Source organism: Mustelus asterias, chromosome 17 (assembly GCF_964213995.1).
Source record: "Mustelus asterias chromosome 17, sMusAst1.hap1.1, whole genome shotgun sequence".
NCBI lineage: Eukaryota > Metazoa > Chordata > Chondrichthyes > Carcharhiniformes > Triakidae > Mustelus > Mustelus asterias.
In genome coordinates, this window is record NC_135817.1 from 13,813,929 (window position 1) to 13,836,790 (window position 22,862).

Genomic DNA, 22,862 nt, shown 5'->3' on the forward strand with positions numbered 1-22,862 from the left:
AAAATAATTTAAAAAAAACAACAAGAAACAATACGTCAATTGGGTATATACAAAACAAAGCAATAGTAACACTGAGCGTAGTAGGTCAACTGGGCATCAACATAGTCATGCAGGCAACAAAGGTGATGAGCATGTGTACTGCTAATTCTTTCAAGCAAAAGTCTTGTGATCTCTGCCTGGCGATCAAATTCACTTTGTGTAATTCTCATTTCCTGTTCTGCTGCTGAACGGGCCTCTGAGACCTTTGCCTTCTTCAGTCTTGCTTTTGCTGCATCTAAATCAAGTCTTTTATTCTGCAAGAGTTTACGTTCTTTAGATATTGTTCTGTAGTCCCCTTCCAGAAAGTTTCTAAGGGGTGCCAAAAGGTTGACCTCTGACGAGTGAACTTCCATCGGGCGTGGGGTGAACCACGTATATCCGGGGTATCGTAGGCTGATCTTCTGGTCTTTGGTTGGTGTGGTGTCTCTGGTTCGGTCTGAGACAAGGAGTCCCAGATAACAGGGAAGTATGTAGTTCATTCTGGGGAAGATCAAGGTAGCACCTGTTAATTCTTATTAATATCTGATTCTCTTTTCCTTTTCTTTACGAGAATGTCGTATGACTCCTCTTTTTTATAAAATAAAACCAAAGAAATAAGTAAAGGAATAATAAAGGCCCAATCGTGTCATACGAAGGGTAGTGGGGTAAGGAGTTTGCAGAGCGTGAAAATAAAATGTTGGGTATGTGGCATGTGTCCTTGTTGTTGGAGGACTATGGCACAGTATAACAATAGATTCTTCATCCCACACCCAAACTGTGGTGTGTCGGAAGATTATGACGCAGTATAATGTGGGCAGATAAGAAACCCTTTTCAATTGGGTGATGCGTGGAGTGGACGGATAAAGCTATTTACAATTTGGACTGTGATGTCCTGATTCTTTCTTAGTGGAGGGAACCTATATGGGCGGGCTTTGGCTGCCAGGTACCCACTGCATTACCACCTCTGGTGGTGAGCGCCGGGTCAAACGGTTCTGGGAGTCCCGGTACCAGGGGCGCCACAGGGGGTAAGGTTTGTGGGTTCCCCATCCTTTCCATCGGGGTCCCCTGGGCCGGGGTTTGGCTGATTCCCCTGGCTCCTCCCCCATTTTGTTTTGGCAAAAATGACCCCTTAGGGTCTTTTATTGCCGGAACCTGGCATTCATGGGGCTCCCTGCCGTAGGTTAGGTTGTCTGCCAGGAATGTGGGGGTTATAGATGCTTGTCGGGCCGGTCCTTCAAGGGGCATGGGTCGGGGTCCATCGTCGGGGAACCGCTGAGATGGCCATGCGGGGTAGTTGGGTGGAGCCCTACAGTTCCGGGCGAAATGGTTGGGTTGCCCGCAGGTATAACACTGTGCTTGTGGGCTTGGGCCTCTGGGTTCAGCTCTATATCGTTCTCGGTGCCGGGGGTTGGGCATATTTCCTGTGTGGCCTTGTCCCCTGAAATTTGGTGGTGCCCTACAGTCCCGGGCAAAATGGTTGGGTTGCCCACAGTTATAACACTGAGCTTGTGGGGGTGCATATCTGGGGTTGGTTTTGTCTTGTTCCCTGTACCTGGGGTTGGGGATATATCGGGGTTCTGGGCGGGGCTGCGGTTTTCTGTATCGATGACTGGCAGGGGTATATAGGGGTGAGTTTCCCAGTCCCCTGTTTCCACCTCCCCCTTCGTTACGCCAAACCGGGGCCGGGTCTGTGTGGATCGGGTTCATCTTTCCGTGTTCTGTGGGCTTGGGGGTGTCTGTTTGTCTGACTTCCCGTTCCCACACACGAGTCATTTTGCGGATGGCCCAGGCTTCTGTATGTGTATTATCATCAGGGTCAAAATTCTCACAGGCTTTCCGACTCCCCTCGGTGGCGTGTGTTATCAGGGTCCGGATCCATGTGGGCCGGTGGTGTGCATTTAATTGGACTCGATTTAATTGGCCAAAAACCGCAACAAATTGGTTCCATAGTCGGCCAGCATAGGCTGTCGGGTGCTCCCCTCTCTTTTGTTGGCAGCTGTTTAAGCCTTGTACTGGGTCATCCCTATTGTAGCCTATGGCGGCCAGAACGGCCGCTTTCATTTCTGGTAGGGCTCCCCCGGCCACGTTCTGGGGTTCGGGTAGGGTGGAACGGATGGCAGGACTTAAACATAACAGAATAAGTTTAACCTCTTCTGCCTCATCTAGACCGTTTAAAACACGATATTGGGTAACCTGGTCAAAGAGAGCATGTGGATCCCCGGAGGGTTCAAATATTCCAATCACTTTAGCTATGTCAGTGAGCTGTGTCATGGTGTATGGAGTTACATAAGTCACATTGTGGTTCTGTCCGTCCTGTCGTTGGGTGGTGACCGGATTCATCGGTACAGGAACCGGATTAGTGACTGGGCTTTTTGGGATGGTGAAAGGACTAGGAGCTGAGACTGAGTTTCCCCAGATGGGGGCCGGATTAGGTGGTGCCGTTGGTTCCATTACCGGGAAGGGAGCTGGGGGTCCCCAGTCGGCAGTGATGCTAGCTGTTGCATAATGGCAGGCATCCTCTTCTAAATCCCCCCACTCTACTCCTGGGTCACTATCCCCTGTTTCGGTCGTGTATGCACACATTACACCCCTTTTTATGGCTAGTTGTGATTTTAAATCTTCAATCTCGCGCAGGCATTTGGAGTGGTCTGTTGCGCGCGCTGTATTTACTTTTCCTGCTTGGTGCAAAACTTTTACTGCAGCCTGTAGGTCGCTGCATTTACATTTAACTTCCTCTACCTGTTGCAGCGCAGCCTCTCTCTCACTGACAGCACGCTGTGCCTTTAGGTAGGCTTTATCACATTGAGCCTGGAATTGGCTCATGTGTATCATATTGATTTGGTTCCTTTCCTCTCGTGTGTTTACCTCCGCTTCCAATTGTATGCGCGCGGTCTTCCACCGGGCGCACTTAAATGTGAGGATGGTTAGGTACACTATCATAAGTAGGATTCCTATTACGGCCAGTTGTGACAGAGTGCGGACCCATGGGTGGATTTGGACATTTGAACCCCAATCCCAGAGGTCCTCCCATGCAGCATGACTGGCCATGATTATTTCCTTTTAGGATTCGTCACTTGAGTATAGGTAAGGTACTAAATTCCCTCCCGTAGATTTTACCCAAATTCCCTAGACTGTTCTAGTTCTGACTACACAGTTTGTCCACCTTGTGTTACAGACACCAGGTTTATGGCCCAATTTACTGGTTGAATCTGTATTAGTCCTTCACTCACTTAAGACTGGCCGTCACGTGGGGCATCTGCCCTCTTAATTCAGGCTCAGACGGAGTGTTGGAGAATACCGGGTTGAAGGTTCGACTTCGGAGCAACGTATTACTTCTTATCGAAGTCCCATCTGGGTCGCCACTGTTGTACCTGTTAATTCTCAGATACTTTCAACCAGTTTACTTACTCCAAGGTTTTACCCCGGTGCCCTTATTTGCAAGGTGGACAAAGGACAAACACAAGTAAAAGTTCAACAAGTTTATTAAATAACACTATTAACCCTTAAATTACCCACATAAAACAAGAGGATACCCCAGCAGATTCAAGTATACTACCCGTAAAGATGGCTTGGTTAAACTGCAGGCCAGATTCTCGGAGTCCCTCTGGTCTGTTGTCACGAAGGTGAGTCTCGATGGCCGCTTCTTCCTTCCTTCTCTGGTCAGTCTTCCGAATGGTCACGGCCGCCTCCCCTGTCGAGTCTTCGCTCCTTGTGCCTCTGAGTGTGTCCCTTTATCCCCAGCCTGCTTGCCTTTCCAGAAACTTCTCTGGCTTCTGGCCAATGAGGTCCCAGGAGGGGGTTCCAATACCCAGTGGGTTTCTTGATGTCTGCCTGACAGGACACCAGGGTCCGCCCCCCAGGTGTCCATCTCCATGTTGTTAAACTTGTTATCAGGTAAGGTTTCTACAGGATCTCTTGGTGACAGAAAGTCTGGCCCAATCTGGGCTTCTAACAATAGACCGATGCATTTCAATGAGGTGCCATGATCTCCTGCTAAGTCTCAAGTAGAGTGTAACGACCTTTGATGGGTGGTTGATGGGTCAGGCCCAGACACATTTGTGTATTGTACAATTGGCCTGCCTGAGGTTTGACTGTGTTTGATTTCAAAATGCCCAATTCTTTAATTTAGGATATCCAATTTTATCAGCCTTAAAACTAGGCCCTGTATATATCACCGCACTGTATATTTCCTATCTGTATTAGACCTTCCAAAATGCATTACCTCACATTTGTCCAGATTAAACTCCATCTGCCATCTCTCCGCCCAAGTCTCCAACCGATGGGCGGCACGGTAGCACAGTGGTTAGCACTGCTGCTTCACAGCTCCAGGGTCCTGGGTTCGATTCCCGGCTTGGGTCACTGTCTGTGTGGAGTTTGCACATTCTCCTCGTGTCTGCGTGGGTTTCCTCCGGGTGCTCTGGTTTCCTCCCACAGTCCAAAGATGTGCGGGTTAGGTTGATTGGCCATGCTAAAATTGCCCCTTAATGTTCTGAGATGCGTAGTTTAGAGGGATTAGCGGGTAAAATATGTAGGGATAAGGGAGTAGGGCCTGGGTGGGATTGTGGTCGGTGCAGACTCGATGGGCCAAATGGCCTCTTTCTGCACTGTAGGGATTCTTCTATGATTCAATCTATATCCTGCTGTATCCTTTGATGATCCTCATCGCTATCCGCAATTCCACCAACCTTTGTGTCATCCGCAAACTTACTATTCAAACCAGTTACATTTTCCTCCAAATCATTTATAAGATTATTAACTCTTTTTCAAATGTCTGCAGAAACTATTACCATTCATTTTTATATTTCTGGATATCTTTCTCTTGTACTCTAATTTACCCATCCTTATTCGTATTTTTGTCATTCTTTGCTTTTATTTATATTCTGTCCCATCTTTTGACCTGCCAACTGTCTTGGCATAATCATATGCTTTTTGTTTAAGTTTAATGCTTTCTTTGTTTTCGTTAACCACAATTGGTGGATCCTCCACTTAGATTTTTTCCTTTGGAATTCAACGTCTGCTACACCTCCTTAACAATAGATTGCAGCATTTTTCCAATGACAGACGTCAAGCTAGCTGCCCTGCAGTTTCCTGCTTCCTGTTTCCCAGCCCTTTCCTGAATAGAGATATTACATTTGTGGTTTTTCAATCCATTGGGACCTCAGCAGAATCCAGGGAATTTTGGAAGATTATAACAAAGGCATCAACTGTCTCACTAGCCACCAATTGTGAGACTCTGGGATACAGACCATCAGGTTCCAGGGGACTTTGTCAGCCTTAAATCCCATGAGTTTTCCACCTACTTCCTATCTAGTGATTGTTTTAACTTCTTTGTCCCCTTGAGAAATGAATGAAACCAAGACGAGGGATATATAATAGAGCAGAAGCAGATAGACAGTATAGTTGGTTTCCTATTGAATATAGCAGGGGAGATGGTGTTGTTCGCTGTAGTTGTGGATGGGCAGTATTTGAGTGCAGAATAGGAGATGCAGTGTAATCCTTTGGGACAGAGTCTAATAGGATTAGAGGATTAGAGTGGGAGGTGCATTTGTCTCAAGGTGTCAGAGTCTCTATCTCTGTGTTATCTCTCTGTCAGTCTCTCTCTCTGGGTGAGAGTGGAGCTCCTGTCTCTGTGTGCTGGGTTCGGGCTGCAGACACTGATGGCCGGGGCTAGCTGGACTTGGCTTGTCCGCGCAATGTTACAGCTCCGGGGCTCACTGTCACCCCAGGAGCAGGATGCAGCTCCGGCCGCGGAGCGGGGCCCGGGCTCTCCCCATGCCGATTGGATGGGGAACCTGCCGCACTCACTCAGCGCCCTGCCCCTCGCCAATCTGGCCGTGCCAGGTAAGGGGGAGCCGGAGCAGCAAGATCCCTGGGAGCCTGGGGGAGCGGATTCGGCTCTGGACACAGGGAGCAGGGGATCGGGATCGCAATTTAACCTGGGTTGTGTCGGATCTGGTTTGTGTTTGGAGGCTAAGGGTTTATCTGGGGTGGTGTCTGGTGGGCTGGGGGTGTGTCTAGCTGTGTCTGGGAGCTGAGGTGTGTCTGGGAGCGTCAGGGTGCTGGGGGTTGTGTCTGGGGTCTGGGTGTTGTGCCTGGGGGCTGGGTTGTGTCTGGGGCCTGGGTTTGGGGGGGCTGGGTGCTGTGTCTGGGGGCTGGGTGGAGTCTAGGGGCTGGGTGTTGTGTCTGGGGACTGGGTTTGGGGGGCTGGGTGTTGTGTTTGGGGGCTGGGTTGGGGGGGCTGGGTGTTGTGTCTGGGGGCTGAGTTTGGGAGGCTGGATGTTGTGTCTGGGAGCTGGGTTTTGGGAGCTGGATGTTGTGTCTGGGAGCTGGGTTTTGGGAGCTGGGTGTTGTGTCTGCGGGCTGGGTGTTGTGTTTGGGGGCTGGGTTTGGGGGGGCTGGGTGTTGTGTCTGGAGGCTGGGTGTTGTGTCTGCGGGCTGGGTGTTGTGTCTGGGGGGCTGGGTGTTGTGTCTGGGGGGCTGGGTGTTGTGTCTGGGGGCTGGGTTGGGGGGGCTGGGTGTTGTGTCTGGGGGCTGAGTTTGGGAGGCTGGATGTTGTGTCTGGGAGCTGGGTTTTGGGAGCTGGATGTTGTGTCTGGGAGCTGGGTTTTGGGAGCTGGGTGTTGTGTCTGCGGGCTGGGTTTGGGGGGGCTGGGTGTTGTGTCTGGAGGCTGGGTGTTGTGTCTGCGGGCTGGGTGTTGTGTCTGGGGGGCTGGGTGTTGTGTTTGGGGGCTGGGTTGGGGGGGCTGGGTGTTGTGTCTGGGGGCTGGGTTTTGGGAGCTGGATGTTGTGTCTGGGAGCTGGGTTTTGGGAGCTGGGTGTTGTGTCTGGGAGCTGGGTTTTGGGAGCTGGGTGTTGTGTCTGCGGGCTGGGTGTTGTGTTTGGGGGCTGGGTTTGGGGGGGCTGGGTGTTGTGTCTGGGAGCTGGGTTTGGGGGGCTGGATGTTGTGTCTGGAGGCTGGGTGTTGTGTCTGCGGGCTGGGTATTGTGTCTGGCGGCTGTGTTGTGTTTGGGGGCTGGGTTGTGTCTGAGAGCTGGGGGTTGTGTTTGGTGGCTGGGGTCAGACTTCTCAATGCATTATGAGGATATTTTCTTCCATCAGCAGGTTGTGAATGTTTGGAACTCACCCCAGGTGAAGGCGTGTACATTGAAAATTTTAAAGACGGGGTGAATAGATTGTTGCTGAGCATGGAGGTGAAAGATTATCAGGGATGGGAGAGAATGCGGTGTTGAGACCACAGTCAAATCTGCCATGAACTTACTGAATGGTGGATCAGACTTAAGGGGCTGAATGGCCTACTCCTGTTCCTAATTCATATGTGAATTTCCCCTTAGGAAAGTGCAGAGTATTCCATTACACTCCTGACTTGTGCCTTGTAGATGGTGGTCAGGCTTTGGGGAGTCAGGAAGTGAATTACTCTCCGGAGGATTCCCAGTCTCTGAGCTGCTTTGGTAACCACAGTATTTATATAGTTAGTTCAGTTCAGTTTCTGGTCAATGGGCATATACTGTTGGAAATATTTCACACAGTAAGATCCTGTTAAAACAATGAGGTAAATAACCAGGTAATCTGTTTTGTAATGTTGATGCAACTTCTGTTGTCTTTTTTTGTACTGTTTGTACACTGAGGAGTGAATTTAAACCTTTAAATCCAGCAAGTCTGAGTCTGGTTATAGTTCCTGGCATGATTAATTGCAAGGTGTACAAGCTATCATTCAGCACAGGCACCAACATGCAGCGTCTGTGTCAGAACACAATCACTTCTGTCTGAAACACATTTTCTAGCATCTGATTACAGTCTGGAGATGGTCAGGATGTCGCGGGGCAAAGAGCAGGAACTCTGAGGGCGAAGGTCAGGAACCCAGAGTGTGAATGTGTCTGTTCCCTGAACTTGGGGGTGTGAGAGTGTGCATGTGTGCACCTGTATCTGTGTATAACCCGTGAATGTGTGTGTTACCTGAATTCGGGAATGTGTCTGTGTATGTTCGGAGTGTGAGTGTCTGAACTTGGGAGTGTGTGTGTCTCCCTGAACACAGGTGTGTGTGTGTGTGTCCCTGAACTCGGGAGTCTGTGTGTGTCCCTGAACTCGGGAGTGTGTGTCTGTGTGTGTTCCTGAACTCGGGAGTGGGTGCGTTCGAGTGTGAGTGTCTGAACTCGGAAGTGTGCGTCTGTGAATGTTTGAAGTGTCTGAAGTTGGGAGTGTGTGAGTTTATGTTCACTGTAAGCAGTAGATTGGTAATGTGTGCTCCATGATCCTGTGAGATTACACGTTGCTGGGCCCTGGATTCACTCTACAACAGACTGAATTAAATTATACACTCCTGACAAACTGCTGGCTATGTTTTGTCCTCCAGTACAACCAATCAGAAGTCTTCTCCAACCTATATTTAATGTAAATGAATATTGCTGAATGTGTTTAAATACCAGTGCACTGACTGGTCCATAGCTACTTCCCCCTGAGGGAAACCTAACTGGTTTTTCCAGTAAGTAAAAAGGTGGTATCAAACTGAAAGTAAAAACAGTTACCCAAAGGTGTGTGTCAGGCCAGGAGATTGGACAAAACGTAAAGAACAGCAAAGAATGTTTCAAAGATTAAGAAGGAAGGAGAAATTAGAGTTCAAGAGGAAGCTAGCTAAAAATATAAAAATAGATAGTGAGAGTTTCTGCAGGAAATTAAAAGGGAATGGATTCAGTGAGGCCTGAGTTAGCCTCACAGAGAGTGAATCGTGAATTAATAATGGTAAATAAGGAAATGGTGGATCAATTGAACAGATATTTTCTGTAGAGGACACAGAACAGAAATAACTCTGAAGCAGGAAGTGAAAAAGGAGGAAGTTAAAATCAATTACAATTACTCGGGAAAGGGTACTGAGAAAAACATTGGAACTACAGTCTAAGTGCCCAGGTCCTGACAGATTTCATAGAATCATAGGTCCCTAGTACAGAAGGAGGCTATTCAGCTTATTGAATCTATATCAACCACAATCCCACCCAAGCCCTATCCCCATCACCCCACACATTTACCCTCCTAATCTCCCTGACACTAGGGTTAATTTAGCATGGCCAATCAACCTAACTTGCACATCTTTGGACTGTGAGAGGAAACCAGAGCACCCGGAGGAAACCCATGCAAACACGGGGAGAAAGTGCAAACTCCACACAGACAGTGACCCGAGGCTGGAATTGAACCTGGGTCCCTGGTGCTGTGAGGTAGCGGTGCTAACCATTGTGTCACTGTGCCACCCATTTCAATAAGATTTCATCGTGGAGTGTAAAATGAAGTGACTGCGGAGATAGATGATGTATTGGTTTTAAGTTTCCAACATTCCTGGATTCCAGAAAGGTCCCATCAGATTGGAAAATAGCAAATGTGACTCCTCGATTGAAGAAAGGCAGGCGATAGAAAGCAAGAAATTACAGGCTAGTTAGCTTAAGATCTGCAGTAGGGAAATTGCTGGAATCTCTTCTTAAGGAGGATACATGGGAAAACCCAATGTAATCAGGCAGTCAGCATGGTTTTGCGAAATGGAAATCATGTTTGACTACTTTATTAGATTTCTCTGAGAATGCAACAAGTAACATGGATAAAGGGGAACCTGTGGATGTGCTGTACTTGGATTTTCAGAAGGCATTTGACAAGGTGCTGCACAAAGGTTATTATGCAAAGTAAGAGCTCATTGTGTACGGGGTAATACAGGAGAGGATTGGTTACCAAACAGGAAACAGAGGGTCGGGATAAATGAGTGGTTTTCTGGTTGGCAAGTGGAATGTCACAGGGATCAATGCTGGGACCACAACTATCGACAATTTATATCAATGACTTTAACGAAGGGACCAAATGTACAGTTGCTAAATTTGCTGATGACATAAAAAATAGGTAGGAAAGTAAGTTGTGAAGAGAACATAAGGAGTTATGTTAAGGAGATGGGTTAAGTGAGGGCGGCACGGTAGCACAGTGGTTAGCACTGCTGCTTCACAGCTCCAGGGTCCCGGGTTCGATTCCCGGCTCGGTTCACTGTCTGTGTGGAGTTTGCACATTCTCCTTGTGTCTGCGTGAGTTTCCTCCGGGTGCCCCGGTTTCCTCCCACAGTCCAAAGATGTGCAGGTTAGGTTGATTGGCCAGGTTAAAAATTGCCCCTTAGAGTCCTGAGATGCGTAGGTTAGAGGGATTAGCAGGTAAATATGTGGGGGTAGGGCCTGGGTGGGATTGTGGTCGGTGCAGACTCGATGGGCCGAATGGCCTCCTTCTGCACTGTAGGGTTTCTATGATTCTATGAGTGGAACAAAATTGGCAAATGAAGTAGAATTTGGGAAAATGTGAACTTGTCCACTTTGACCAGAAGAATATAAAACAGTATATTATTTAAATGGTGAGAGATTGGAGAACTCAGATACAGAGAGATCTGGGTGTCCTGGTGCATGAATCAGGAAAAAGTAGTATGCAAGTGCAGCAAGTGATTCAGAAGGCATAGAATAGGAGTAGGCCTTTTGGCCCTTCGAACCTACTCCACCATTCATTTTGATCATGGCTGATCATCAAATTCAATATTCTGATTCCCGCTTCCCCCCAAGGCAAATTGAATGTTGGTGCTTATTGCAAGGGGAATAGAATATGTATGTAGCGATGTTTTATTACAGTTGTACAGGGTATTGGCGAGGCCACCTTTAGAGTTCTGTGTACAGTTTTGGGCTCCTTATTTAAGAAACTATATAAATGAAGTTGAAGCAGTCCAGAGAAGGTTCACTTGATTGACTTCCAGGACTGGGGATGGGGTGGTTGGGGGGAGGGGGGCGGGTAGGGGGTGGTTATCTTATGAAGACAGGTTGGGCCTGTATCCATTGGAGATGAGAAGAAATCGAGTTGATGTTATTGAAACGTACAAGATCTGAGGGGACTTGACAGGGTGTATGCTGAGTGGATGCGAGAGACTAGAACAGTTTAAAAATAAGTGGTCTTTGGTTAAAGTGGGAGATGAGAAGACATGTTTTCTCTGAGGATTGTGAAGCTTTGGAACTCTCCCAAAGAGCTGTGGAGACAGGGTCATTGAATATTTTGGAGGCAGTGGTAGAGGGATTCTTGACTAACAAAGTTTTGAGACAAAGGTTATTGAGGGCAAGGCGCAATGTGGAGTTGGGGCCATGCTCGGATCAGCCATGATTTTATTGAATGACAAAGCAGGGTCGAGGAACCGACTCATGCTCCTAATTTGTATGTTTGTTTGCTCGTGTATACTCCTGCCACCTTGATTCAGATTGCTCCCCTGGCAGCTGCTGCCGTCAGGCACCCCAAGCAGCATTAATACATGGCTGTATTAATTTGTCAGCCCACACACCCTGCATAGCCTCCTGACCAGCTCTCCCCCGGCCTTCCCTCCCCTCCCATCCCATGCCTTGCCCTGCCCAAGTCCAGCTTAAGCAAGGTTGTGTACAAGTTCATTAAACTATGTCAGTACTTTGTGGACCTGATTTGTGTATCTGTACTGTGTGAATCCTGTCTGTATCTTACATAGAGTGTATGTACGTGTGACAGATTATATGAATGTGTGACAGGTGCATCAAATGCCCAGAGGTACATGTCCTCCATCATTGGTGCTCAATTCTTCTTCCTTATCAGTCAGAATGTTACTCAGAGTCACCTTCTGTTGACCCATACTTTTTTGAAGAAGTTAACTTGCTTAACTTGCTGAATTTTCTCCTGGTCAATCAACGTTTTTAGTTTTAAATCCCTCCATGGCTGCAGCCCTCCCTATCTCTGTAATCTTCTCCAGCCCTACAACCCTCTGAGATATCAGCGCTCCTTTAATCTTGACCTCTTGGACATTCTCATTGGCAGCTGTGTCTTCAGTTTACGAGGCCCAAAGCGTTGGAATTCCCTCCCTATACTTCTCCACTTCACTTTCCCCCTTTAAGACGCTCAGTAATACTTGCCTCTCTGACTGAGTTTTTGATTAGCTGACTGAATATCTTTTTATGGGTCAGCGTGCTTTATTATATAAAGCAAAATACTGTGGATGCTGAAATCTGAAACAAGAACAGAGGACGCTGGAAAAACTCAGCAGGTCTGGCAGCTTCTATCAGGAGGGAAACACAGTTAACATTTCAAGTCATGGACCCATCATCAGAATTTTGTCAGACTCGAAACATTAACTCTGTTTCTCTCCTGATAGAAGCGGTCAGCGGCTGAGCTTTTCCAGCGTCCTCTGTTCTTGTGAAGCACCTTGCGATATTTCATTAAGTTAAAATGTTATATAAATATCAGTTGTTCTTGGAATCAAAAATGTCTTAACTAAAGTTGATGTCATGGCTGTTAATGTGGTTTGAAGTGTTGTTTGCACAAAGAAACTTCTAACGCTTTGCTTGAAAATACTTCTTAATTGCTCTGTTTCTTATTGGCTGTCTTGTTGAAACTATTTTTGCAGATGACACATTTGGTGTTGTCAGAAGCAATTAGAAATGAGATTATCTAAATCCCACATTGAGTGGTGTCATTAAGGCAATGGCCATCTGCTCTGGAATACTCTGGGAACTACAAACACATTCAGACGGCTGATATAGTGCGAACTGCGGTGTCTTTTTGTATGTTAAAGCAGCCATAGAATCATAGAGGTTTACAGCATGGAAACAGGCCCTTCGGCTCAACTTGTCCATGCCGCCCAGTTTTTACCACTAAACTAGTCCCAATTGCCTGCATTTGGCCCATATCCCTCTATACCCATCTTACCCATATAACTGTCTCAGTGCTTTTTAAAAGACAAAATTGTACCCACCTCTACTACTGCCTCTGGCAGTTCATTCCAGACACTCACTACCCTTGGAATGAAAAAGCTGCCCCTCTGGACCCTTTTGTATCTCTCCCATCTCATCTTAAACTGATGCCCTCTAGTTTTAGATTCCCCTACCTAGTTTTAAGGCAAAGCCAGATAGGTTCTTCATAAGCATGGGGTGAAAGGTTATTGGGGTATGAGGAGCTCGGTAAGGTGCTTGAGGGACTGTTAATTGGAATTGAACAAGTTTCTGTCTCCCACCGCAGGCCCTCTGGAAAGTGAAAACTGTCTCATGGGCAGTGGGACGCAGGAAGGCAATGTTCAAACCCTGTCCCTTGCCCACACCCCTTCCTGCTACCCTCTCCCAACCAGGCAATTGAAAATCCAGCTGTAATTCAGATAAAATGGATTGTTAAGGAAGAAGCTACAGATCTGTGTTCTGTCCGTCTTTCATTGGCCTCATGTTTGTAGATTACTGAGATTGAGTTGGTGCCTCGTGAGTCAAACTCTTTCTGTCTGTCTGAACCTCTTCCTGAAACCTGTTTGAAAACCATGACATTTTCCACTCATTTTGCCATTTGATGTGTCTCGAACACTGGGGCACTGTATGACCTTCCCGTATTCTTAGCTGTGTTCGGTGTTGTACACTTCATTTATCACACATTGTGTATTGTGCTGGTGTAGATTCTTCATTAGGATTTACATTTTTATTCTTCATTGAATCAGTATTTTTAAGCAATATTTTAACCAATTGTCTCACTGTTATATGGTGAGATATAAATCATAGAATCATAAAAACCCTACAGCACAGAAAGAGGCCATTTGGCCCATCGAGTCTGCACCGACCACAATCCCACCCAGGCCCTACCCCCATACCCCTACATATTTTACCCACTAATCCCTCTAACCTACGCATCTCAGGACACTAAGGGGCAATTTTAGCATGGCCAATCAACCTAACCCGCACATCTTTGGACTGTGGGAGGAAACCGGAGCACCCGGAGGAAACCCACGCAGACACGAGGAGAATGTGCAAACTCCACACAGACAGTGACCCAAGCCGGGAATCAAATCCAGGTCCCTGGAGCTGTGAAGCAGCAATGCTAACCACTTGCTACCGTGCCGCATAAATGATGTAGGATGAATTATTTTACATGCTGTATTGATTATCACAGTTAGAAAATGACAGGCAGTTATTCCAGTGGTTTTGAGGCTGCTCTCCTTAACCATCCAAAGCTCTGCTGTCCTGAACCACACCTGGTCCAATTCACCATTCCCCGCTGTGCTCGCTGACCTCCCAGTCCATCAGCATCTCGGATTTGAGATGTTCATCCTTATGTTCAAATCCCTCCATAATCTCTGCCCTTCTTCATCTCCACACCCTTCTGAGAAGTCCAATTCTGGCCTCTTGTGCATTTTGCTCCATCATTGGTGGCCTTGCCTTCAGCTGTCAGGGGCCTAAGCTTGAAAATGTCCTCTCTAAACCTCTCCGTCACCTCCCATTCTTCCTTTGAGACCTTCCTTTTGGTCACTTATTCTAATATCTCCAAAGATGTGCGGGTTAGGTCGATTGGCTATGCAAAATTGATCCTTAGTGTCAGGGGGATTAGCAGGGTAAATACGTGGGGTTACACATATTTACCCTGCTAATCCCCCTGACACTAAGGATCAATTTTGCATGGGGTTACGGGGATAGGGCCTGGGTGGAATTGTTGCAGGGCAGGCCTGAAGGGCCGAATGGCCTCCTGCACTGTAGGGATTCTATGATCCCCTTGTCAGATTACATTCCTGTGAAGCCTCTTAGGGACATAATTCTGCATTAAAGTCACTATCTAAATCAAGGTTTGCTGTTCTGGGTAATATAATTACCTGAATGGTATGAGCATTAATTTACATTTAGTCGTGGAACTTGAGAGCTATGGCTGCAGAGAGTTGTCTTACTTTAGACACAAAGGTCTGATAATTTGACGGTGACTGTTAAGATGATCCAAGCTGATTGGTGAAGCAAGAACCAAGACAATTACCTTTTCATTATTTACAGAGTTTGACTTGTTCAGTCTCACAGTGCTCCTCCCACTCAATCCAGTGTCTCAGCCATCCCTTATTTATATTGACTCGTTCAGTTTCACAGCTCTCCTTCCATTCAACCCAGCTATTCCCAGCTCTTTTGAAAAACACAAGAAATCAGTTAAATAAAATCACAGTTAACAGGAGTAACAACTCCTGATGTGGTGCTGTAACGTATCTAATTAAATTAAATGTCATTCCTGGGGCTGACAATACTTTCAAGCCCTTGCAGTCAAAGACAATTAATACCCATCACCTGTTTCTTTTAACTGTAACAATGTATTTGACAAGACAGTAATAATGACAACCTCGAAGTGGGATTGGCCTCACTCTTTGGATAGTCTCTATCCTTTACTCCTCATTCTTGGAGGCAGAAGCAGCTATATGGTTGGGTTGGTGTGGTTCCTGGCCTCTTGTCTTTTCTCCTCACGGTGCTGATGATCAGGGTTGTGAACAATCCAATTCAGTCCAAGAGAGTGGCTGGGGAAGGAGGTGATGACACCTCTGGCAAGTGAACAGAGTTGAGGCAAGAGTGGAGGACAAAGTTTTCAGCCATTTTGACATTATGGGTAGCACAGTGGTTAGCACTGCTACCTCCCAGTGTTAGGGACACGGGTTCAATTCCAGCCTTGGGTGATTGTGTGGAGTTTGCACGTTCTGCCATTGTCTTCGTGAGTTTCTACCCTGTGCTCCGGTTTCCTCCCTGGAAGAGGAATTTTCTGGGGTGATCCTCAGGGTGGTGGCGGGGCTGGGGGGAGGGAGGGCTCAGCTGAACTCAACCAATATGGAGACCATGAAAGACAACATGCAGTTCAAGAGCCAAAAGAGGTTTATGCTAATGCATGCATCAGGAGAAAAGATAGTCAGCAAGCAACGGCTACACTTTCTGCCATAACAGTACAAGTGTGAGATTGATATACTCTTCTGAACACTTCAATTTCCCGCCCAGCTTGTTATGTAAACTGGAGGGTCCAGTTACAATATTACACATTATTACCTTAGCCAATAACGCTCTACCTATCACCAGGATTAGGAGCTCATTTGTCCACCGCTCTCTCTATACTCCATTGTCTCAAAAGAATTTGGTCTGTCTACCGCTGTCTATTTCCCATCATGCTGAGCAGTTAGATTGCCCAATGGCCAAGGTTTACAAAACACATTAAAAATATGGCTTGGCCATAGAAGACAGAGGTAGGGATGGAAGGGTGTTTCTCTGAATGGAGGTCTGTAACTACTGGTGTTCTGCAGGGATCAGTGCTGGGACCTCTGCTGTTTTAATTTTTATAAATGACTCGGAAGAAAACGTAGCTGGTCTGATTAGCAAGTTTGCGGATGATACTAAGATTGGCGGAGTTGCGGATAGTGATGAAGATTGTCAGAGAATACAGCAGGATATAGATAGACTGGAAAATTGGGCTGAGAAATGGCAGATGGAATTTAATCCTGACAAATGCGAGGTGATGCATTTTGGTAGATCCAATTCAGGTGGGAGCTATAAAATAAATGGCAGAACCATCAGGAGCACAGACACACAGAGAGATCTGGGAGTACAGGTCCACAGATCCTTAAAAGTGGCAGCACAGGTGGAAAAGGTGGTGAAAAAAACATATGGCACGCTGCCTTTATTGGACAGGGCATAGAGTATAAAAGTCGGCAAATTATGTTACAGTTGTATAAAATACTGGTTAAGCCACATTTGGAATACTGTCTCCAAATCTGGTCACCACAGAGAGAGAGTGCAGAAAAGGTTTACCAGGATGTTGCCTGGTATGGAGGGCATTAGCTATAAGGAGAGATTGAATAAACTGGGATTGTTCTCCCTGGAAAGATGGAGGCTGAGGGGCGACCTGGTAGAAGTTTATAAAATTATGAGAGGTATAGATAGGGTGAACAATTAAAAGGGGGCACAAATTCAAGATAAGTGGGGGGGGGGGGGGCAAGGCTCAGTGGAGATGTGCGGGGGAAATATTTTACACAGAGGGGGCCTGGAATGCACTGCCAAGTGAGGTGGTTGAGGCAGTTACGTTAGCCACATTTAAGACTCATCTTGATAGGCATATGAACAAATGGGGAATAGAAGGATACAAGCGGTTGGTTAGATGGATAAATATGATCGGCGCAGGTTTAGAATCGAAGGGCCTGTTCCTGTGCTGTACTGTTCTTTAATACAGTTTAATTGCATAATATTTGGTTAAGTTGTGGTTATACAGACAATACCTTTGTATATTGTATTAGGCACATAGTGAATCCTTATTCTATGTATAAGGCACCTTGTAATCCTTACCTTAACCTAGTCTACTTATTATAGTAAATTTAAAACGAGGGGCTTTTATATATTACCCTTCTTTGGTCCCCGCTTTTGGCCCTTGGCTAGCCCAAGATAAGGCCACTAAATAATGGTGTCCCAATACTTATCCTACATCCTGGAGGACAACTGGTCCCTTCGTATCCTTGCTTGCTCAACTTAACTGCCATCCCTCCTTTGAACTTGGACAGTCTTAACTACATTGACAAGTACCATCAATGCCAAGATCACCATAAATATATCCTGACAGCCATTCATCCAAGGTAGACAATGGTGTTTAAGTTTCGATACCTCTTTTCTGATGTGGGCAGTCAGATTAGTTATGTTTTCTTAGTAGGTTCAACACTCTGACCCAATCACTGCACATGTCCCACCCCTCTCTGCCAAGACATAATCCAATGCCAATCAATGCTGAAACACCACAGGGCACATGGCAAAACCGTGTCATTGGCAACTTGTTCCAAAATGGAGTGCAAACTCATAACCTCTCGCATTGTTTTAGCCAATCCATAGCTAGATACAGTATGTCAAAGAATTGGTCTGTTTCTGAAATTGCTCATCGATGTCTTGGTAAGGGAGGGAATTTGTGGGTATGTGATATGTATGGGAGCATATATCCAAGGTAGCACAACCCCTTCCATCCAATAGGGAGCCAAGGATATGCTTTGTCTCCACAGATCCAATAGGTACCATCGAGTGTTGGGTAAGCGTTGCCTCCTTTAAAGTAATAGGATATGTTACATGACTGGTTCCCTTTGGGTGGATTAGGGTAGACCCGGCTATTCTGACCCACTTTGCAGTTGCCTTCACTTATCCCTAAATTCTTCCCAGGGCCTTTCAGATTCTCTACACAGTCAGTCCCTTTTGGTTTTGGGTTTGGCTATTTCAAAATCAGATTAGGATCTTCCCAGCATGCTCCCTACTGTTATGGAACTTTCTCCACATCTCTCTGTTGTCAAATCATGGTATGTGGTCTCCAGGATATCTAGTCTCCTGAGATACCCGATCTGCCATTATCAACTCTGACCATGTCAGTGTTGGCTGCAAAGGTATTCTCCCGCATGGCTGGGAACATGTGAACAAACCCAACACTTTGACTGGTTAGTCATCTTTGCATATGTGTGCGCCATATATAGATAAGTGTTCACATGGGCCTCTCTAGATAATGGTTCTACTTCAGTGAACATCTGTACATTCAATACTAAAACGATATAAACACATACATTCATTATAACAGTCTTTACGACTTCTGTCTTACAATCAGACACAACTGTTAGTCAATGTCAAGAAGTAATAACAAAACTTGTATGATCACCATGCCGCACTTTGTATGCACTCTCAACTTGACTTGCTTCTCCTTTGGGGGATGTCCGTTCGATCTTGATTGGAGCTGTGCCTTGATTGTAGTTGTCGTTGTAGAGTTCCAGGTATTTTCACTGGCATCTAATCTGTAATACAATCCAGAGTGCCTTATAGCCTTAAAATTAGTAATCAGAACAAACTTGATCTAATCAGATTCTCTCTGCTTCTGCTATTATAATAAATCATTCAGTCACTGGGTCAGGTTTGCTCTCTTGGCGTTTCTCACTGGGATAAGGTTTTAACTGAGTTCAATGTCTCCACCACGAGCCAGACTTCTCATTAATCAGGGCGCATGTCTGCCCTGTAACCACCACATCAAAAGGCCCTTCCCAGCGAGTTCCTAATCCCTTTTTGTCTGTCATGAGTTTCACCATGACCTTTTCTCCTGGTGTAGGCAATTTAGGAGTACTCTCTCCTGCCAGCTTAGTCCAATCTCTGTGCTGCTGTTGTGTGATTACCTGCTTTTTGAGAAAATGCAGAAGGTCTAATAAATCCCTCATACATGGAAATACTGTTCCTTGACTTATTTGTCCATCTATATCTGTTTCTCTGCCACTGTCAGTGGCATTTCTTTTGTAATTGCCATAGCTTCCCCTTCTCCGTCCGCACAACCTTTTATTATTGTTTGAATTAGGGCCATATTAACGGACGGGGCTGCTTCCTTCCTTACACCCTGAACTGCCTTTCCTGATTCCATTCCCCCACTCACTCCCATTGCTGGGGAAGTTACTGAGGGACTTAATTGTCCCACTACCATTCCTCCTCATAGGGGTATTTATGTTTCTTCTTTTGCTGCCTTAGCATTGACAGCCTGTTTATTTTTCACCTCTAACTGGAGGTGGTCTATCAGCATGGCAGCTACCATCACAGCTGCCCTCTCAGCCCGATGTTTGGACTGGCCTTTCCATCAGCCTTCTGTCCTGCCTCCGAAGCCTCTGGATTGTACCCCTTAGTTATCATCTTCTTCAATATCTTTCCACTCTCTGTCCTACCATTTGAATCATACTATCATCTGATTCCCACTTAGCCTCCCTGGAACCGATGCTGCTCAGCACCATCTTGTGGCTCCTCATCTCTACCACTTCTGATCTCTCTAACACAGAAAGCTGGCTCCCTGCTTGTTTCGTTAACCTTTAACTCTCTTCTTTGGTCTCTCTCTCCCCCTCTCTCTGACAAGTCTCACAGGGAACTCACATCTTTGGACCTCTCCCTGCCATCTCTATCATGCGAGCTTCATCCCATGCTCCTCCTGAACCCATCCCTGTGGGTTTCAAGTACTCGAGCCAGCTGTCTCCGTTTGGATGGTCTAACCCTTTGATGTTGTCCTGCTACACGGCTCTTCGCTCTGCTGCATAGGGGATCCGAGAGTCTGTCCCCATCCCCCTATGTTTAAGTGTAGCTTCTCTTCAAATGTCCTTTCTGCCTGCGTGGCCCCACTTTTATTGCTCTATTCCGTAGGTGGGATTTGAGAGTCCGCCCTTGCTCCCCTATGTTAGGTGCGGGTTCTTTAAATACATACTGCTTTCACACCTCTTCCCCAGTCTAAGATACTCAACTTACGGCTTCTGGCTGCCAGATGTGTAACCCCCTAACTACTGGGTGGTATTTTAAAGAAAGGTACTCACCTACCTTTTGGGAACGTGTCTCGCCTCTGGACACCGGTGAGTACCCTTGCTCACAGCGCCAAATTAAAAAGAATTTTCCGGAATGGCCCTCTGGGGAGGTCTTGTCCTCAGCTGATCTCAACCAATGCAGAGACCATGAAAGACAGCATGTGTTTAAGGAGCTGTTAATGTATGCATCAGGAGAAAAGATAGTCAGCAAGCACCAGCTACTGTTTCTGCCATAACAGTATAAGTGTGAGATTGACATACTCTTCTGAACACTTTGATTTCCCGCCCAGCTTGTCACCCAAACTGGAGGGTTCAAAATACAATATTACACATTATTACCTTAGCCAATAAAACTCAACCTATCACCAGGATTAGGACCTCACTAGACCATTGCACCTGAAAGTTCTTCCCTCATTACTAGGAAACCTAACCACATAAATCTGGTAGCTTCAAGGATATTGCTATCACCTGCAAATTTTAATTGGTAAGGGGAGTTAAATTTATTGCTAATGTCCAGTCCCATTATCAGTAAGAGAAACCGTACCAACCTCGTTAACCATAAGCTAATGCACTCCCACACATTCCAAAGCCCTGACTCAAGCTGATAAGGAGAACTGCTCTCTCTATACTCCATTGTCCCAAAAGAATTTGGTCTGTCTACAACTGTCTATTTCCCATCAGGCTGAGCAGTTAGATCATCCGTTGGCCAAGGTTTACAAAACACGTTAAGAATACAGTTTAATTTCAAAAAACTTGGTTAAATTGTGGTTACACAGACAATACCGTTGCATATTGTATTAGGCACATGGTGAATCCCTATTCTATATATAAGGCATCTTGCAATCTTTACCTTAACCTAGTCTACTTATAATAAATTTAAAACAAGGAGCTTTCATACTATTACCCTCCTTCCTCGGTACTGGGGCCTCAACTATTTACCATTTATATAGACGATCTGGAGGAGGGGACTGAGTGTAGGGTAACAAAGTTTGCAGACGACACAAAGATAAGTAGAAAAGTGAATCGTGTGGAGGGCGGAGAAGGTCTGCAGAGAGATTTGGACAGGCTGAGTGAGTGGGCGAGGATCTGGCAGATGGAGTATAACGTTAACAAATGCGAGGTTATTCACTTTGGAAGAAATAATAGCAAATTGGATTATTATCTAAATGGAAAGAAATTACAACATGCTGCTGTGCAAAGGGACCTGGGGGTCCTTGTGCATGTGACGCAAAAACCCAGTCTGCAGGTGCAACAGGTGATCAAGAAGGCAAATGGGATGTTGGCCTATATCACAAGAGGGATAGAATATAAAAGCAGAGATGTCTTGCTGCATCTGTACAGGGCATTGGTGAGGCCGTAGCTGGAATACTGTGTGCAGTATTGGTCCCCTTATTTGCGGAAGGATATATTGGCCTTGGAGGGAGTGCAGAGAAGGTTCACCAGGTTGATACCAGAGATGAGGGGTGTTGATTATGAGGAGAGACTGAGCAGATTGGGTTTGTATTCGTTGGAATTTAGAAGGCTGAGGGGGGATCTTATAGAGACCTATAAGATAATGAAGGGGCTGGATAGGGTAGAGATGGAGAGATTCTTTCCACTTAGAAAGGAAACTAGAACTAGAGGGCACAGCCTCAAAATAAAGGGGGGTCAGTTTAGGACAGAGTTGAGGAGGAACTTCTTCTCTCAGAGGGTGGTGAATCTCTGGAATTTTCTGCCCACTGAAGTGGTGGAGGCTACCTCATTGAATATGTTTAAATCATGGATAGATGGATTCCTGATCGGTAAGGGAATTAGGGGTTATGGGGATCAGGCGGGTAAGTGGAACTGATCCACTTCAGATCAGCCATGATCTTATTGAATGGCGGGGCAGGCTCGAGGGGCTAGATGGCCTACTCCTGCTCCTATTTCTTATGTTCTTATGTTCACTCCCACAGTCCAAAGTTGTGTAGGTTAGGTGGATTTGCCATGGTAAATGTGTGGAGCACAGGGATAAAGTTGGGTGGAGGAGGTGGTGGTGGCGGTGGCGGCGGTGGTGGGGGTGGTGGGGGTGGGGGTGGGGGTGGTGGGGATGGGGGTGGCGGGGGTGTGGTGGGGGTGGTGGGGATGGGGGTGGCGGGGGTGGTGGTGGGGGTGTATAGCCTGGGAGAATGAGGATCAGCTGTCATCAGTGAACTATCTATGGATAATCTCAGCAAGGGACAGCAATGGGGAAAAGGAGCAAGCAAGGTCAGATCCCTGGAGGAAGAGAAGCCACCACAGGAGGTAGTCTGTCTCCTGTAGGATCAGGAGGACTGTCTTTTCTACCTTAATTGTTTCTTTTGTCACTTTTGTGAGGGAGCCTTAATTCCCCATATCTTTGAGAAAGTTGAAGATTAGGCTAAACTGTTGGCAATGTGTACTCATCACCAAGATCCAAATACCTCTTTGTACAATGAGTCAGTGGACCTGAGTTATACTGCCACCTAGTCCGTCATTCCCTGACCAGGCCAGCCCTGCTGTGCATGAGTGCAGATCTCTGCTCACCATTGGCTGTTAAATGTATGGTTCCACGATAGTCAAATGTGTTATCAGCTAACATTAAGAAGTTGTCAATTCTTCAGGCTTATTTCTCATCTTGTTTGAGGCCTTCAGTGGAAGGCTCTATATTCCATAACCCCTCACACCCCGAGTGAGAGATTCCACATTAATGGTACTCATACTGAGTTCAAACTACTCCATTGGCTGAGATTCTATAGAA

At 46.3% G+C, this 22,862-nt stretch overlaps 1 protein-coding gene across 1 annotated transcript in view; it reads left to right on the forward strand.

The window, feature by feature from the left end:
* Positions 1 to 5,675: 5,675 nt before the first annotated feature.
* The window catches only part of plcxd2 (phosphatidylinositol-specific phospholipase C, X domain containing 2), a 64,614-nt gene continuing 47,427 nt past the window's right edge, over positions 5,676 to 22,862 (forward strand). Inside the window, exon 1 of the mRNA XM_078231959.1 lies at positions 5,676 to 5,859. Within this exon, the coding sequence (XP_078088085.1) occupies positions 5,676 to 5,859 (184 nt within the window). The remainder of the gene's footprint in view (positions 5,860 to 22,862) is intronic.